The following is a 19,893-nucleotide window of genomic DNA, read 5'->3' on the forward strand; positions in this document are numbered from 1 at the left end:
AGCACTGGCCTCACGGTGAGAATACAGTAAGGGAAATGCACATTCACTCAGTTTCTCAGCCATTTTCTGTACTGCATTAAGTTTAGATAAGTGAGTGGCTGTAGTACTCATAACAGCAACACTACCATATTCACATACAGGCCTCACGAAGGATTTAAAAGCAACAGCCTAGGCCTCTTGGACCCAAAAAATCTTTATTAAGGTACAGTGCTCTCATTCTGTGTCGACAATAAAACATACACTTACTCTAATAGAACATTCAGCTAACGAAATACTCTAACAGAGCAGTCACTTACACTGTTCAGATAACCAAGCATGTGGGTAATCAAGAACTTACTGTGTTAGCTGTTTGTGTCACCATAATTATATTGCATGGCAATTCATGGTGGCCTCTACCTTATCCCTATAGTACTGACGATGCCACAAGATGTATATATGTTACGGTGTCTGTTTGTACCACAACCAGAGCAACTTTTCGCTTGCAAGATCAACAAACATAAACAAACACATACATAACAGTGGATTAAAATTTATGTCATTGCATGACACATGAAGTATATATCACTTAGAGAACCATCCATTAAATGACCTAATAGAACATTCATTAACCAACATCAATTTTGGTAAAGTTGAATCCTGATGATACACTATAAAAAAGTAATGACAACATACAAAAATGATACAATAAGTGTTGTGTAAGTGTTTATCTTTACCCCTTCTCAAGTTTCATCTTATAGAGGACTGCTGTATGAATGGAGGTTCTTATAGTCATGTTGAAGGTGATGGTAGTTGCAGACAATGTACACGATCATGTAAGCAACCATGTGTGATGTGTGTTACATTGCATGCCAATACATTATCTATTAAAATTCTCTTAATGATGTCACTGGAAACAAACCAACCAGCACTGTTCATCAGCTCCTTCAATTCCACTGCTATAAATTTTCCCTGTTTTTATGATGTTACCTCTTCTCTAGCATACTAGCAAGTAATGTTCGTCAGATGTATGGTCACTTGTGCATCTGTTTTTGGATGTGACAATTGTGCTATAAAAGTTGGCAAATATGTGAAGCTCAGAAAGATAGAATTCAAATCATATAGGCTAGATCATACTTTGAGCAAAACAAACTAAATTTTTCTGTTTCAAGTGCAACTTAAGACACATAAGTCATTTGGTTTATACATACGTTTTTCATGCAGATTGCTACACTCAAACTTCCAATTGTGAAGATGATGGCATTACTGAAGTGAGAACAGACCTTACCAACATTGATGCTTGTTGTGGTGATAATAACAAAGGTGTTGGTGTGTCATTCAGAAACCCTTTGGATGGCACTTGTTATAATTGTGGAAGTGAGTAAATTATGTACTTAAATTCATATGTATTCTGGTAATTTTAATTTTTTTATTTGAAGAAAATTTCTGCACACTTTGCTCATATCAATAAGTATCATAGCTATATTAAAGACCAAAGAAATGGTCAATGCATGATTTGTTTATAGCAAACAGAATACGAGTGGAAATCTCAGTACTGCAGTACTAAAACACTTATTCACATCTTTGTGTCAAAATTGTGCCAATAATTCTAACTAAAGTGTTTTCATTAGACTAGGTAATTTAGTTGTGACCAAGTGACTGCTCTATTAGAGTAGTTATTACCAAACTAAACTTAATTTATTAAAGCATTTATGAATGCTGAAATCATCAATATGCTAATATTTGATGTAGCTATATCTTAGTAAAATCAAGTTGAAAGAAAGTTTTTATCTGAAATGGGTCTATCTTGGAAGGCCTTATTTTCTCAATGTCCTATGCAGATGTAAACTCCAAACAGGGCTCTCCTGAAACTGCCTTGTAGCTGGGTACTCACTGAAAAGTTGCTTCAAGATACTGTAGTTATGCACAAATTAATCATGAAATGTATAGATATACGTATATTACTCTTAAACAAGAATCAGTTGCTTTGGTTATAGGCTACATGTAAATCGGTGTTTTTATGTGATATGCATTTGTCTGTCACAGCTTGTTATAATACAGCAAGCTGTCAAGGAGATGTACTGACTGGATCAAAAAGCTCTTGTTGTCGTTCTGCTCCACCAACCTCCTTTAGACCAGGATATTTTACCAATGATCCCCCACCAAATTGTTGTGTCTGCGGAAGTGAGTAATTAATTGTTAAAGTATAATTATCTATAGTGATATGTCTATGAATGTGTGTACTAAATTTGTAATAATATAGCCACACTATTAGTGAAAGCGAATTCATTGATTTAAAATTGTCACCTTAATATTGATAAATTATAGTCAGGTACATACTTGGGATTATATTGTATGCAAATACATTTTTACAGGTGCTGCAGAAGACCCACACTTCTTTTTACCATTACAAAATGGTGACTATATGTGCTTTAGTGTGCAAGGAATACCTGACTTTGCCTTCAACTTGATCTCTGATAAGTACATACAGTTTAATGCTGTATTTGTGTTGCCTGCTGAGGAAGAGAGTCAAACTATTGCCAACGTTTCTACCTTCCTAGGAGATCTTGGATTGGTGGTGAAGAATCCTAGAACTGGAAATACTACTGTTATTAATGTGACTGCACGTGATCACAGTGTCAAGGTTGACAATAGTCTGGTATTTGTCAAGGATAAACCAGTAACAGTCAAGGTGTCCAATGGAGTACAAGTCATTATTGTCAGTAAAGTACAACCCAAACTAAAGGATGCATCTGCTTGGCTGAGTATTGAAACTGAAGCAGGAATTGATTTTGAAGTAAAATTTTACAAAAAGCATCTAGACATGCTATTAACACGGACCACTGGCCTCACCAAGGATGCACATGGTTTGATTGGTAAGTAAAACAAAAGCATTGGGTTGTTATTGTATTGGTGATATATTTATGTAGGACAATTTTTTAACAGTGATGTAAAAGTTGATAGTGAACATAATTTGATGAAATTTCAAGGCCGTAAACCAATATCAGTGAAGAAAGCTCCTGCCTGGTCTTACTTGAAGTCTAATGTAGAATGCTGGTACGGAAAATCAACAGATAACCAAGCCACTGGGGTCATAGAAGGCACATACACTGATTATATTGTGCAAAATCTCTTTGCCCAAAATTATTAGCCTACAATGCTATTTTGTACTGCACACATAACTAACTGGAAACTTTTTAGACATTTAACTACATTATTATATTGTGATTCTTTTGTATTTAGTAGCAATAATGAACATATCATGTGTTTTTTAGTACGTATACTAGTATGCATATAAACAGTTTGACTGATTGCTCCATGGTTGCAGTATGTAGTTAATTATCAGCTTACCAGTTAATTACTGCAAAGTAGAATTGGGTCCCCAGTGGGATAATACTTCTGAATTGCCAGGTACAGTATTTAATTTAAATTGCTTGTAAATCACAACCAGTATGTATGTAGTGTAAAACTAGTGCAGCGTTTTGCTGTTATATAGACCACTATGCAAAGATGCTATATAGATCATTTCTACGTTACATAATATGTTTAATTGCATGCTTCAGTTTATCAAAAGTAGATAAAATCAGTGCATGGGAAAATTTAAACTTTCAATAAGCTATGGGCTTGATTCTTTTATGCTTTAACACTTACCGACTGTGCTTTTTGGAATTGCCGGTGAGAAGTTTATTGTGTTGGCTTTAATGCATTTTCATTTAAAACTATTTTAGTAGAACGATGTACCAAAGCTACAACTGTTACATGCATTAATACATTTACATGCATACAATATTTATTGTGAGACAATCTTGAGTGAATGTACTATCATTTAATAGCTCAGCTACAATCAAATTTTTAGTAATGATGTAATTCATTACAGTGGTTAGTATGTTCAGTTGCCCATTCATTGGCTTAAAGAGGTAATTTTATTAGAAGACTCTGAGAGATTTTTCAGATAATGTTTGAAGTTCTACATATTTTGCTAAATAGCATTATATTAATGTTTTCCAATGTTGCCAGTATAATAGACTCAGGCCTACGTACTTTAAACTTAGCTAGTCAATTCTTTACCTGTTTTACAGCATTTTGCACTATGCATATACTTATATTCAATGATCACAACTTGTGTAGGAGCTACAGTGCTTTAACAATCTGGTGGTAGAGTTAGGCGTATATAATATACATGTGTTTACCTTTACCTGCTAAATTTGTTTGAATGTAAGATTTTACTTATGTACATGCCAATGAAGTACTAAATTTTAACTCTCATCAGATTACCAAATACTTGTTCTTTCACTATATGTAAAAGAACAAGTATTTGTGACCGGATTTGCGAAAAGGGGTCTTCCACAAACATCCAATTCTATGAATTTGGAAGACCATACCTCAGTGTTCAAGTAGCATATATGCCTGAAATTTTCTCCATCTATTAAGCTATGTTGGTACTCAGTGCTGACCAAATTTCAAGTCATTATCTTTTTCCAATCTGAAGTTATGGATTGTCAAAGTTGGTAAATTGGATGTGTGTGGAAGACCCCTTTTCGCAAATCCGGTCACATATGCAGCTCATTCTGCTAATCAGTGTTTTATAGTTTGTCATGCTTGAAGGTGCAACTCATTTAAGGTATCTCTCCATTGAGAATTCTGCTTATACATTATAAACGATTATGTCATACATCAAGGTAATTTAACATCTATTATCTGGGCATGAGTAAATGCCTTTTATAAAGCCAACTAAATTTATACATTTAATTTCTAACATTTAATTTCTCGAATGCATCATTCACTGTATTGTAGAAAATTTTGTGGTGTAAAACATTTCCTAATTAATTAGCCAATTTTTTTTCCTGCCAATTTATATTTCCAGTCATGATTATCTTTATGCGATGTTTAGAGACATGTGATAAAATGTAGTGAGTGATTCATCAAAGATTTTTTGCCAAAGTTTTGTACCATTATACTATACAGTATATGTTGGACCTATATGGTAGAGATTATAGAATAAAATGCAGTGAAACAAGGAAGGCTGCCTACACCGAATACTAATATATGACTGCAGGTGTAGGGTATTCACAGCTCTTTATGTAGGTGTTCATAGCTTTTTCTGCCTACTCACATTTAAAACTCCTGATTTTCTACCCACTCACATATTCGTTAACTTTTTGCTAGTAAAAAATTTAATCACTGCTTCAGTCATAGCTTGCTATATGACTGATGCATAGGGATTAAATTTGCAATAGTATGAATTTTGGTGTCTCTTTAGGTTACCCATTGTTTAATGGTTTAATAAAAATGATTCGGTTCAAATACATTACTGCCTTAAAAAGCAGTGCCCTATAATTATAGACAGAACCTGCTGTACATTTTGCAAGATTTACTGTAAGTGAGCTAGACCAAGCATTGAAAATCAAACACACATAGTTTGTTCCACTGTGAGATATAAAGCTTTGATTGATGATAGTATACATCATAACACCCCTTACCTATTATAATTCTATAATATATATATAAATAAATAAATTATATACGTACATAATATACAGTAATATACTGATACTTATTTGTGCATGCATACTAAAAAAATAATAGTAACATTAGCTTTAGCAGTCATTGGCTTGGAATGCTACAGTTTGGTATAAAACTAATTGATTTTTAATTTTAAATTGGATTCCCTCTTGTCATTTACCAGTTTTTGACTTTCTAAGATGTATTCAGGGAATGATACAAGCAATCCAAGAATGGTATAATCTGGTGTTCCGAGCCCTAAAAATGTCAAAGTTTTATTATTCACTAGTGATGTTATTATTACTTTTTGACCTTCTTTGGTAAAATAATTGCCACCCAAGTGCATCTTCTCCAGTGATTTATTAATGGTTAGAAATGATACTAGCTCAGGCAAGGCCTCATCAGTGATGTAATTGTCACATAGATCAAGTAGTGTTACCTTAGTATTTCTATTGTTTTTTAATAATGACGAAAACAGATTTCTAGCTCCACCAGAATTTAGTTGGATTGCTTCCATATATAGATCCACTAATGTAGAGTTGCTGGATAGGTCCAACCCATCTGATAATTGGTTGTATGAAACATTTAATCTTTTTGTTTTACAGAAAGTCGCAATGTCAGCAACTTCCTGTGTTGATTTTGTAGTTAGTGAGTTGTGACTCAAAGAAATCTCCTCAATGATTATGTTGTCAGCATGTAGTGACTGATGGAGCAACTTCAGACCAGCATCTCCAATATGACAAAGAAGTAATCTGAGTCTCAACCATTTCTTGTTTCTTGAGTTTGTGAGGAAAACTATAAGGGTATGTAATTCACTAGGAAGTAATGTATTGGGGGCTGAGCAATACAGATCAATTACTCCACCAGCTCGTAACTCTTCAGTAATGCTATCGCACGACTCTTGATCATTGGCTTCATGAAAACATTGGAAGAGCCAAAGAGATTTACGGTGATCATCAAAAAATCTTTTAGTAATCTTTCTTGTGGAAAAAAATGACAATGCGCGATCAATAACACCTTCACTATACGTAGAAAGAAACTTTTTAAAAGAAGAATGTTGGCCTTTTGTAAAACCTACATACATTGCGAATGTGTTGGCATAAAACTCTGAAAAAAAATTATTTCGGATAAAAGCCAATTCATCTTTAGGATCAAGGTAAGTTATTTGGTAAGCTGCAAGAAATTCTTGAACAGAAAAATGTATGAAGTTAAATGTCTTCGTTGGCATTCCACTAGTACTGCTGATATGCTCTACTGCTTGTAGTAACCCAAAACAGTTAATTGCACCTGGTACACTGTCAACTTTGCAACAAACAGATTTTATTTCATCCTCAGAAAAGACAAGTTGGTTCTTACTCATAGCTGTTAGGCACATTGCAGCAAAGCTGTTGCATTACCTCCCGATATTTTCCAGGAAGATTCCTGATGTCTTTAATGCTTTCAAAGGCCTTCAGTTCACCTGACTTGTGGTATTCATCTGACTTGCGGTATTCATCTGACTTGAGATATTTATCCGACTTGAGGTAACGATAAATGGTATGGGAAATGAAGTGATCATACAGCTGTGCAGAACTGCTGGGAAGTTTGTTCCCTCTATATTTGAATAGCCATAACAACACTGTCATAATAAATGGAATGTAGCAGAGGCTGCTAATGGCAGGATGCTTTTCAAGATATTCCATCAAGTAGTCAAACTTTCCTGACTGACCTTCCGGTGAAGTTTTGAAGAAATGTTCCTGATCTTTCTTTGTACACCCCAAGATATCCACACGGCATGCAATATTACAGCTATCATGCAATTCCCTGGAAGCATGAGGACGAGAAGAAATTACTACAGTAGATAAAGATAACACTTCATGGTGTATGATGTTGGCAATATAAGTTCCTTGGCGCATTTCAGGTGGCAATTCATCAAATCCATCAAGCAAAATGGTAACATTTTCTCCTTTAGTTTTGACAATATATGAGGAACAAACTTCACTTATCTTTTTTGCCTCATTTACATGTATTTGAAGGAGTTTACAAAAATACTCAACCAGACCATTAATTGTATTAATATTCCTCACAGCTGGATCTTGTAGTGTTAATGAAAACAGTAGCTGTGTTTTTCTTAAAAGATCTTTCTTTGCCCATTTTTGTGCAATTTGTTTCAGCATGACTGTTTTCCCTAACCCAGGTGCACCTTCTATAAGTATAGTTCTTGAGTGTTGATCATCCACTGATGCAAAAATGTCAGAAATTTCACAAATGCTGTTGCTTTCACAAAGTGCTTCCTGAAGCGAGTTGATGCCACGTGAGCTTCTGGATTTTGTTGTGGCTGCTACGATGTCTTCAACTTTGCCAGTTACCTTTGCTTCAGCCAAAGCAATGACACTTTCCTGGGTGGGCTGGTTCTTGTGGTGGATCATGGTTAGTGTTGTGTACTCTTTAGGTTGCTCTGGGGGCCAAGCATCCTTGTCTGGTGAGAATCCCTTTTCAATGTAATAGCCTTTCAATTGAGATGACATTTCTGTTACCACCGCAGTTGCAGTTTCTATAAAGCAATAATACAAACAATAGCAAAGGATTATAGTATACTTTATCTGTATAATATTATGCAATAATGCAATAAGTTGTTGGTCACATTACATATTAAGGCTTTTCTGCACCAGACAGTCACCTGTAATACACATTGAGAAGGTATTACTTGACACTAATGGAAATTAAGTAGGGCTTATAGCTAGGACACACTGTTAGGGGGACTGAGGGGGCAAGAAGTTTTAGGATAAATAGTGTTTATTCCACTAAGAGGAGAAGGATGGAACTCTAGTAGTGTATGCAAGTTATATATCACTTGCATAAGTTTGGTTTTCACATAAAACTGCCTTCATATGTATACGATTATTTAAGTGACAGTATTGCTAACTACAGTATACCTTGGTTAGTAAACATTTTAAGCCAAATCCCAACTCTGTAGACTAAGGGGCTGTGAATGCAGTTTATTTTCAGTATAGTTGCTGTACAAATTGGTTGTCTTGCTCTTCCCACTATCTAGCACTATAATTCCACAACTACGCACCACGGTAGGCTGACACGTTTGCTAACCGTTTGTTGGATATTAGACATAATGCTGAGAAAAAAAAAAAAAAACTTAGCTGAAGTTGTGTGAACCAGGTGGATTTATGCTGAGATGGTCGCAATTTTTATGAGCATTTTGTGGCATTAAAAATATTGCAGGTTCTAGTATTTAGTGTGTTGTAGGCTTGTAGCTTGCAAATGGTTGAAACTATGCATACCAAATTTTCACATATTTTACACTAATTCATTACCTTCTCCAGCATATAGGCATTCCAGTATCCGAGATATTTTAATTAAAAAATTCTCTGTATATTCCCCAATGGAACCCTGGCACAAAATACTGCAATAATGCACTTTTAACTTGGGATTGTTCCGTCATCCAAGCCCCAATGGGTATGAAATGATATAGGGGTTTTCCACATGCTGCTCATTGTGTAAATATGTGACCATATTTTGGAAAACCATACATTTGGGCACCTGACATGCAAAATTTGTGGGAATACTCAATTGAAAATTTCTGTGATTTTTTTTTTTTAATTGACTTTTTTGCATATTCTGATAAAGCAACTATTATAGTACAGTACATAAGCCCTTAAAATCGACACAATCGTTCACTTTTTGATAAAAGCACCAATTTTTTTACAGAGTATATAGAGCGTGCACTAAGTGTTTTAAGAAGGGGAGGCACATAAAAAGTCCTCAGGAACACCCCTTTTTGCACCCTGACAAGAAACTATTTGTTACTATTAAAAATCAATCATGTTTCTATCAAGTTAACTGCTGGGCCTAGTATCATAGTAGTACAAAGTATACAGCTGGAACATAATAGCCTATTAGCAATCTATAAAAAAACAAATAGTTTTCTCACCTAGGCAGTAAACAAAATCACTAAAATTTCCATTTGCAGGGATTCTGTTAAAGTTTTGAACCTTCAATGCTGACGATTGTGTAGTACTATGTACAAGGATCATCCTGATGTGTATCGTTTCTTTATTAAAGGGGTATAACAAAAGTTATTTAATGCTAAAGTTTTAATAGGTCACAGGTGGATATCTCAACAGAAAACCATGAACTACAGCAGTTCAATTATCAAGCACAGAGCTTGAACAAAAGGTCCCTTGTCCTGATACTGGGCACCATATGAAAGGTAATTAAATTTCTAGTTTAATGAAGGCAGTTGCAAGTTGTTTCAACATCTTGTTCTCAAGTTACAGCACTTTCAATGCAGTGTAATATAGCATAAGCAAGAATAGCACAAGGATGTGTCATAAGGTACTTCTTAGTGCTCAACATCTCACTTCATTGGAACCCAGCTCCTTTATGCTTATTTTGAGCATTATCACAGCACTAAGAAATTCCTTAATACTCATCCTTGTGCTTTTCTTGCTTATGCTATATTACACTGAATTGAAAGTGCTGTAACTTGATAACAAGATGTTGAAATATCTTGCATCTGCGCATGCCTTCATTAAACTAGAAATTTAATTACCTTTCATATGGTATATACCCAGTATCAGGACAAGGGACCTTTTGTTCAAGCTCTGTGCTTGATAATTGAACTGCTGTAGTTCATGGTTTTCTGTTGAGATATCCACCTGTGACCTATTAAAACTTTAGCATTAAATAACTTTTGTTATACCCCTTTAATAAAAAAACGATACACATCAGGATGATCCTTGTACATAGTACTACACAATCGTCAGCATTGAAGGTTCAAAACTTTAACAGAATCCCTGCAAATGGAAATTTTAGTGATTTTGTTTACTGCCTAGGTGAGAAAACTATTTGTTTTTATATAGATTACTAATAGGCTATTATGTTCCAGCTGTATGCTTTGTACTACTATGATACTAGGCCCAGCAGTTAACTTGATAGAAACATGATTGATTTTTAATAGTAACAAATAGTTTCTTGTCAGGGTGCAAAAAGGGGTGTTCCTGAGGACTTTTTACGTGCCTCCCCTTCTTAAAACACTTAGTGCACGCTCCATATACTCTGTTAAAAAAATTGGTGCTTTTATCAAAAAGTGAATGAATATTTGGCTTAGGCGCTGGACTATTAAGCCTTCTTGTTGTGAAATTTCACACCCATAGCTCCTTCATTCTAGGAGATATACTCAATTATATCAGACCATGTAGTAGTTTCACAGTGCATGGGAAAGCAATTAACTTACAAATTGGGTGATTTGTTCATTCCCAAAACCAAACATTTTCTTGCCTTTAGACAATAATACAAATGATTTAATTGAGGAAAAGCACAAAGAACACATGATTAAACTCTCAAGGATCTCTTTTCATCCGTTTAGATTGTAAGAATAGAGATCTTTGCCAACAAAGTGATTTGTCATCAATTTGTCACACCTGATCACTTTACAGTTCTATAAACTGATAATGAAAAGTTAGTTTGTTATGTATTAGACAGTAAATTAGTCATATCTTTGGAATGCTTCAGTGCATCATCACAAACTTTTCACACAAGGTAGATAACCACTCAGTGCTTCATTTTAACTATAAAAAAGAAATTTGGCCAATGTGCCCAAATGTATGGTTTTCCAAACACATATTAGTTTTACCATGTGCATTACATCTAAGTAAGCTTTGTGCCGTTTTGTAATCTTTGTAGGCTTTGTAATGTATACAGAAATTTAAAATAAACTTACTGTCAGACGGAAGGCTTTCACTGGTGCTTACTTTAAAGTGTGTAGTTACTTTGCCTGGGTTAGCAATTTTCTGATAGTTGTGTCACCAACTCAAAAGTATAAATCATTTCAAAGTTGCATAACAATGCTATTATTGAAACCACAACTCCACCTTAGGTATTGTTGCATCATTGTGACACTTCCACTTTAGTTGTTTACCCATACAAGTTGTTAACTTAATCTTTTTACTTACTTGAGATAGACGCTTGCCTATGGGCATACACCATTGTATTGACAAGTGTGCAGTAGGTGAAACCAGGAGCTCATCGAATCCTATGGACAAGGGAGTGTGTAACTCCGTACACTACCAATACTACAGGCGAAATTCAAACATGGCATCTAGTGTTACCTGTATATAATTGGTTACATCATTCTTACACATAACAGGGATACACTGAATAGGCTGCTACTCCATCATCTTTTGTAAAGTTGCTTTGACAGGAAGATTGTAAAGTCGAAGGTAGAGCTTGGAATAGTCAAGTGGAGTAATTTAGCATGATTTCACGTGATTAGTGACTGTGGAAAGACTGTCCTGCTAAGCACGTACTACTATTCCTCCCTCGTGCCATTGAACTTTGTTTCCATAGCTTCGATTCGTCGCAGAAAAAACATGATGTATTCGAGCATGCGCCTCTGGCATAATATCATAATTAGGAAATTTTGAAAGTTACTTATTTTACAGTAGTAAACGGCAGCCATGTTTGAATTTCGCTCTTTACAAAGTTACATGCTCCCTTGTCCATAGGATTCGATACATTCCTGGTGAAACATATAGCCATATCCTTTGAACTGTATAGTAGCTAACCATGATGTTTCCTCTATCGTACTGGAAAGTTGATAAGGGAGATAGAGGACTATATATATATATCCACACAAAAACAGCCAAGCTGTAAAAAAATGGTGTGGCCTTAAAACGCCTGAGTGAAAAAAGTTGTGAAATCAAGGGTGGCGGCCAAGAAATGGCTGCAATGATGTTAATGCTAAAAAAATTTAATAATGCACTTTTTTAGCATTAACATCATTGCAGCCATTTCTTGGCCACCACCTTTGATTTCACTTCACCCAGGCATTTTAAGGCCGCACCATTTTTTTACAGCTTGGCTGTTTTTATGTTGATTTCACTCCTTTTTGTACTTTATAAGGCCCCAAAACCAGCCTATGTCTGACTTTGAGGTTTGTTTTACTCGAATTTCTTCTTTTCTATGTAGATACAATGATGATTATTGAAGACAGACTTATAAATGTATTTCATTGCATGATTTAATTCAATATTTGATAATGTTATTGTAATACTCTAATAGAGTGCACATTTTTGAGGACTTCTAATAGAACATACATAGAATGTTCTAGAACAATCTAGTACTTCTATTGGTAGATCTATGAAATTACAAACGTTTGATTATAAGCAGATTTCAACTAGAAATTTCATTTATAAAGCATAAATTAAGTGAGGTGATCAGCCAAGGTAGCAGTGGTTCAGTGTTTAAGGATGTAGGTGTTAGGTATGGAGGTCCCTGGTTTGAACTCTGGTAAGTTTTTTTTGGCATTTTTGTACACCTTTTTACCCTGTGGTGACTGCTCTATTAGAGTATCTTGATCCCACGATTTTAGTTTTACTTTATAATTTGGTTGCTGTAACTCTATTGCTATTCAAACTATCACAAGGCACTGCTATGACTGATCAGCCTATCTACGCACCAATTTTCAAGTTATTTTTATACTCAGTTTACCCTGTAGCTGTGACAGAAGTTTGATCTTTATTTACATGAATAAATGCTCATAACTCCTTGAATATTACTCAGATTCAAAGCAAACTTGGCACGTGAATCCACCATTACAAGCTCTTCATTTGTGCCAAAGGTCAAGGCAATCGAGTTACATTTTTGCATTTTATAGCAATTATTGCAAAGTGTACGAAAAGAAATCGAAGCCCCCGTATGGCATAAGAAGAAAAAAACAAAGAAATTAAAATGAAATTCTGAACGCCCATATCTCGCAAATGGCTGTTGCGAATTTAATCAAATTTGCTGTGTGGCATACCCTGCCTGGGGGACAGCTATAATGCAAAAATGGTGTGCTTTGGAGAAGAGGCCATGGAGTTATGCACGCATGAAAAAGCTGTTTTCTTTCTTCCTGTAAATATATTCACGGTGTGGTCGCCGGCTTTGTTGGCCGCACGACACACTACCGTGTGTCTTGATATATATATATATATATATATTATATGCACTAATGAGAACTTCTGAATACACAACTAGCTAATGTGTACAAGATGGCCTACATGTACATGTGTGAACTTTTATGTGAATGTACGTAAAAATTATATAACTAAACATGTGCATATCTCTTGAACGGTATGTTTAAAGTGATTGTTTTTAGGTGTAGACCCTTGTCATGTTAGTGGTTAGGCTGTTTGTATAGTTTTATTACTTGAGCAAATTCATAGCAAGTTATGCTCCGTTTCTTGGAATTGGTTGACAAATAGCTAATCAAACTTAATATGTAAGCCGATAATAAGTAGAGATGATTGATCACTATAATCATCACATTACCATATACTTTTGATTGTGGGATCAATTTTTGTTGTGAGTGCTGGGAGATAATACACGTGGCTCTATTGAAACTTTTGCTGTTCTACAATGTTGGATGCCTGAGTTATAGCATGTTAAACCTTAGGTGGTCAAAACTGGTGAGTTATGCTATTAAGCTTGATGATATCAATGATTGTAACTCTACTGATTGTTGTGATAAAGAATTGGACAGAGGTAAACAGTTTATGTAACTTCACTGTATAGGTTTGTAGTTATGTTGGAAGCAATTTCTGCTGGCTCCATCAATGGCCTTTGCTCCTGTTACTTTAAAAGGCCATGACAGCCAAATTCAATTGCTGCTGTAATATTATAGTCACCAAACAATGAAGGAAACAACATGATGTAGGCCTGCACTTGGTGAAAGTACCACAGATAAACACTGTACAGCTTTAGTCTGGCAGCGCCCACCCCATCACTTTTAGAGTAAGGGTCTGGTAACCGTAGTATATGGTACTTGTGTGAACGGAATTCAAATGCGGTTTAAAATTGCACGTGACGTAATAAATTACATGTTTTCAGATTGTTGTAACTCGGCGAAGAAAGCACAAAACTTCATACTTCTCAACGTAGGTCTACGGCGTGTGTATCTTGGAGTCTCGCTCGGAGAGTATCAGCTGCTTTCCAATTATTCCGAATTCGGTCTCTATGGTTATTGTGTTATTAATGGCGCAAACTACGTGTTTACGTTACAAATACTTATTTAAACTGGATGCTGCGATTTGATTGGCTCTACCACTATAGTGGTAGTAGCACAAGTACCATATACTACGGTTACCAGACCCTTACTCAAAAAGCGAAGGGGCGGGCGCTGCCAGACTGGTACAGCTTCTGGTTAAACTTGAGACTTGAACCATGACCTAAGATGGTATGGCGGCTGTTTTCAATGACTAGAATATAGTCAAGAATAGTGTAAAATTATCTAGCCAACTATTGAGAGAGGCACAGTGTGTCCAATACTCATTTCTGCTGCTGGAGTTCAAGCATGCTGCCGTGCTCGTGCCGTGCTAACATCCAGAAACCACTAAGATAACAAGTTGGGATGCAGGAATTATGCCTGAATAACGTTGGGAATAACAATGGGGTAAAAGAATTGAGCATTATTCAAGAATTTTGATTCAGTTTTAGAGCATAATTAGCATAAAATATACAATGAAGATCGAGATACTCTAATAGAGCAGTCACTTACTCTGATAGAATTAGTGCGGAATAGTTCATTACTAATTGCACTAGTCACTAAGTATTTTACTAGCAAAATACCTTTTCTGAAACATTTATACAGCCAGATTTAACAGTTTTTACTGTTTCAAAGTCTTGCTGTACAATTTAGTTACAAAAGTGAAGAAAAGTTGGGAATAATTTTGAGAATAATAAAAGCACAATGTTAACTTTTTGGAAGAATTCAGAATAGAATATGATGAAAATTTTCAGCATTATTTCCATAAGCTTAATAACAAGAACAGAGGAAAGAAAAGAACCTAGGAAGCTAGTTGTTCCAATATTAATTACTGTAGGTCTGTTAAATGACAACTGTGTGTTGTATTATCAAGCAAATTATGTGTGCATTTTTATAAAAACTATTGTAACTACTGTGTGACATACTGAAAATTTGCATGGATGGCACCCACAATTATATAGGAATTTTTGGTGGCTGTAGGTGTGACATACTGGCCAGCTGTTTTTGATAATCTTCCAGTAATCTTCCAGTAACTGAAGCATGCAAGCTACGTAACAGAGTTCCAGTGATTGGCCCAGGGTTCTGATAAATGGTTACAAGACTCTGCATGTTTTCTGCTGTTACTGGTTAGGGGAGGTACCTATTGACACCAAACTTTGTACACAGGAAAATGAAGTTAAGTAGAATACCTCTACCAAAAATTGCAATCCAGGAATATTTGGTGAGAAGGTATGTACATGTGGTGGAAATAAATGTTCGATTAATTGGCTGCTTACACTATGTGGCTGTACAGCTCCGTGGTTTAAATAAATAAAAAGCTTTGCTGCAAATTTTAGTCAGTTTTAAGACTGAATGGCTCTTATTTGGCCAACGCATTCAATTTATAAGCAACCTTTTGCCTCCACCCCCTACCACCACCCCTGTTGGAGCTCGCCTGATACAGTAAACATGAAGTTAAAAACTATCTAAAATGGTCTGGAAAACAAGGAATTGGTGTATATAAAACATGTGAATATTTGGTATGTACATGTAGCTTCAACCATTGGTGAACTACAACACATCAAATACTTAAAGTCAGCATTTCTTGATACTTTTGAATAGGCAATAAGACCGATTTTGCACAATAATAGTTGTTTATTGCACTTATCTCCAGTCTTCTAGATTGTTAATATATATATATAAGAGAATGTTTCTATACATCCGCTTTAAACCAGTCGTGAAAATTTCTCTGTGACAATGAAAACATTCATAATGGGCATGCACTAGCTTTGTGCACATTATATATGAATGCATAGCTTAGTCTGCATGTATCTACATACCTGGAATGATAGCAAAGGAACTCATGTTTGACAATTTCTTAACAGCGTCCTCTAGTTTACCCCATGTGGGTGAGGGCGCATTGTCTAACCACTTTTTAAGCATAGTACGACAGCAATCAACTGCTCTGTCAGGATTGTGTGCATTATTCTTAGATATAATCTCAATTTTATGATATTCCAGACCAAGGAGTGTTCCTAGTCTCTCCCATTTTGCTGCATATGGTTCAATTACACTGTTATATAGATCCAGCATGGTGGGAGTATCTCCTCCTATAATCAGGTCACCTGATACTGACACATTTCAAACTACAATGTAACTCACTTTTTTTGCCATTTGGTATGATGGAAGTGTCATCAGTCATACCAGCCATGATAGTAACTCAACCTACAGTATAACAAGATACATAGTGTACGAAGATCAAAAGACTAGCAAATCATTCTTATGTATTAAACAAAAATATGTAGACCACTGAGCAAAAATCCTCTTTTTTCACATTTTATACTTTAATATAATTGTATTATGAAAATTCTGTAGCTCCTTAGTGGCTTGCAGTATGCACATGAACAAGTAGATCTATCTAATAACAAAGCAATTACTCGACTTGTATTTTTCTGCTGTTATTAGTGGTTTGTTAGTGGTATAGCTACAAGCATAAATTGATAACAGCTAAGGGGGCTTGATTTTTCTTTCAGTGTTGCTTTAGCCTGACAGGTACCTTTAGGCATACTGTAGTACGTAAAATGCATGCTTCATGGATTTACCTGTGTCCTCCTTTGTGTCCCATTTATCTTTGCAGATAGCACAAGGTGTTAGAATTCTAGGAAAACAGGGAACAGAAAGTGGGAATGGGAATGACCAATGGAAAATGCCTGGTAATGTGAATAATATATGGATTAGATTTTACAGCACAATGCTTATTTGTTAGATCCTTCTATTAAAATAATCAAAACACTTTAATAGAGCAGTCACTTGCATTAAAATGTTCTAATAGAGCAGTCAAGAATGTTTCATTAACTATCCTGCATTGAAAGCCTGGTAATTGATGGATTATAGCTGCATGTCATAGATTAGGTACATTGTACATAGATTAGCAAAGTCATCACCACTGAAAGTTAGCTACTCCCTTGAAAATTTAACCATTAAATTGAATAGGTTGACTGACAGTGCCTGCATATAGATGTGGGAAGTTGTACCTGCAACCTCAGGATAAAATCACGATAGGTATGTGACAGCTGCAGTATATGTATAGGTGCATAGCTCCAATGAGGAGACTATTAAAGGACAGTATGAGCAGTCATGGGGACTCCTCTGGATATACTTCAACTTGACAAGCAAACCAGTGCTGCAAGCGTAGTCCTATCATATGTCTCAGTGGCAGAGTAAGTAGATGAAGTGAAGGGGTGTAGTGACGTAACTGACTTTATATAGTGTATGATGTAATATTGTGATTGTAAGTGCACGTGCATGGGTTGTAAGTGTCATTCCATCCTAGCCGTTTGCTGTAGTTGCGTGATTGTTTACAGTTGATTATGAATTGTTAATCTTCTTGTTGTGAACTATACACGAGATACTACATTGGCGACGAGTACGGGATCCTGATGGCAGAAACTCCTACCGTGACTGACAGTGGGAAGGCTAACTAAGTTTGACCCTAGGAACGACTCAATAACCGCTTATGTTGAAAGAGTTAATCTCTATTTCACGGCCAACGAGGTTGCTGACGGAAAGAAGGTTGCAGTATTCTTAAGTGCCATAGGACCAAAGACCTAGCTACGCTCTATACTGAGGAATTCGACTACCCTAGTGTCGGCTGAGAAGTCATTCACGTAGATAGTGGAAATTCTCAAAGGACACAATGACCCTAAGCCGCTGGTCATTGCCGAACGTTTTAACTTTCACAGACGCACTCAGCAGGCCAGAGAATCTGTTAACGATTTGCCGCGGAACTACAATGCCTCACAATTCATTGTGAATTCGGAGCTCACCTTGATCATAGATCCTGAAGCACAGAGAGATCGATTTGTTTGTGGACTGGGGAATGAAACAATTCAGAAACGGCTACTGACTGAAAAAGATTTAACTTTCAAGGGCGCCATTGACATTGCCCAGGATGGAATCAGCTGCCAGACATGCCAAGTCCTTACAAGGTGGTGCTTCACCCACGCATTGTGATGCAACAAATAGGCTGGGGCAGGGCTTTGCTAAGGAATGCTACTGGTGTGTCAATCTTCTCATAGACAAACACAATGTCCTTACAGAAGTGCCAAATGCCACAACTGTGGTAAACAGAGACACCTGAAGAAAATGTGTAGACAAAAGCAAACAGACCAACCACCCAATCATTCAAAAGAAATCAAGAAGAAATCAACCCACACTGCAGCTAAGCCTATTGACAATGTTGACAGTTCTACAGCACTCTATGCTGTGGGGGATAGGACAGTCAAACCATTTACAGTGGATGTACTGCTTAATGGAAAACCCTTTTCCATGGAGCTTGATCTGGTGCTACAGTCTCAATAATTTCAAATACAACATTTCAACAAGTTTTCCAAATGTCGATTTACAACCTTCCAGTGTAAAATTACATGCTTACTCAGGAGAGTCAATCTCTGTTCTGGGTCAGTTGAAAGTGAATGTTACGTATGGTAATCAACAGGCCAAACTCCGTTTAGTTGTTGTTTTTGGAAATGGCCCAGTCTCTTTGGTCGTGATTGGATGTTGTTAAATTGGAAACAAATTTACAATGTTGTTAGTGATATTACGTTGGATAATTTACTGGATCGTTACAGTGAGTTGTTTGAACCAGGACTTGGTAAGTTGAAAGATTTCAAAGCTAAAATTCATGTGGATCCTCAAGCCACACCTAAATTTTGCAAGGCTTGTTCCGTTCCATATTCAATGAAAGCCAAAATAGAGGAACAACTTTCACAATTGGAGAAAGATGGTATTATTGAACCAATACAGTATGCAGAGTGGGCAGCACCCATTGTGCCTGTCCTCAAGGCTGATGGCAAGTAACTAAGAATTTGTGGAGACTTCAAAGTCACAGTGAACAAAGCATCTAAACTTGATAATTATCCAATCCCTAAGATTGAAGATCTTTGTGCAACACTTGCCCATGGTACTTCATTCACGAAACTGGATATGAGTCAGGCTTATCAACAGATCATGTTGGATGATGACTCCAAGAAGTATGTGGTCATAAACACTCACAGAGGATTGTTTTGCTACAACCGGTTACCATTTGGTATCTTGTCAGCACCAGGCATATTCCAACGTGTTATGGAATGTCTCCTCAGAGAAATCCCTGGAGTGGCCGTCTATCTTGACGATATTTTAATTACTGCCTCATCACACGCAGAGCATTTGAAAACTTTCGACAGAGTCTTTCAGACACTAAAGGATGCTGGTCTCAAGTTGAAGAGGAACAAATGTGTGTTCTTAACTGAATCTGTTACGTAACTATTTAGGGCACCGTATTGATGCACAAGCCTTTCATCCAGTGGAAGAGAAAATCAAAGCTCTTTTGGAAGTCCCTGCACCTACCAATGTCACTGCACTCAAGTTCTTCCTGG

General features: G+C 36.2%; 1 protein-coding gene across 1 annotated transcript; it reads left to right on the plus strand.

Annotated features, from left to right (window-relative positions):
- The first annotated feature begins 298 nt into the window (after nucleotides 1–298).
- On the plus strand, nucleotides 299–3,183 carry LOC136254703 (inter-alpha-trypsin inhibitor heavy chain H5-like). The gene is made up of 5 exons (XM_066047441.1): nucleotides 299–812; nucleotides 1,201–1,353; nucleotides 2,023–2,160; nucleotides 2,352–2,852; nucleotides 2,907–3,183. The coding sequence occupies exons 1-5, from the start codon at nucleotides 749–751 to the stop codon at nucleotides 3,125–3,127; spliced, it is 1,077 nt and encodes a 358-aa protein (XP_065903513.1). The 5' UTR covers nucleotides 299–748; the 3' UTR covers nucleotides 3,128–3,183.
- Nucleotides 3,184–19,893: the final 16,710 nt, after the last annotated feature.

This window comes from Dysidea avara, chromosome 4 (assembly GCF_963678975.1).
Source record: "Dysidea avara chromosome 4, odDysAvar1.4, whole genome shotgun sequence".
Classification (NCBI taxonomy): Eukaryota; Metazoa; Porifera; class Demospongiae; order Dictyoceratida; family Dysideidae; genus Dysidea; species Dysidea avara.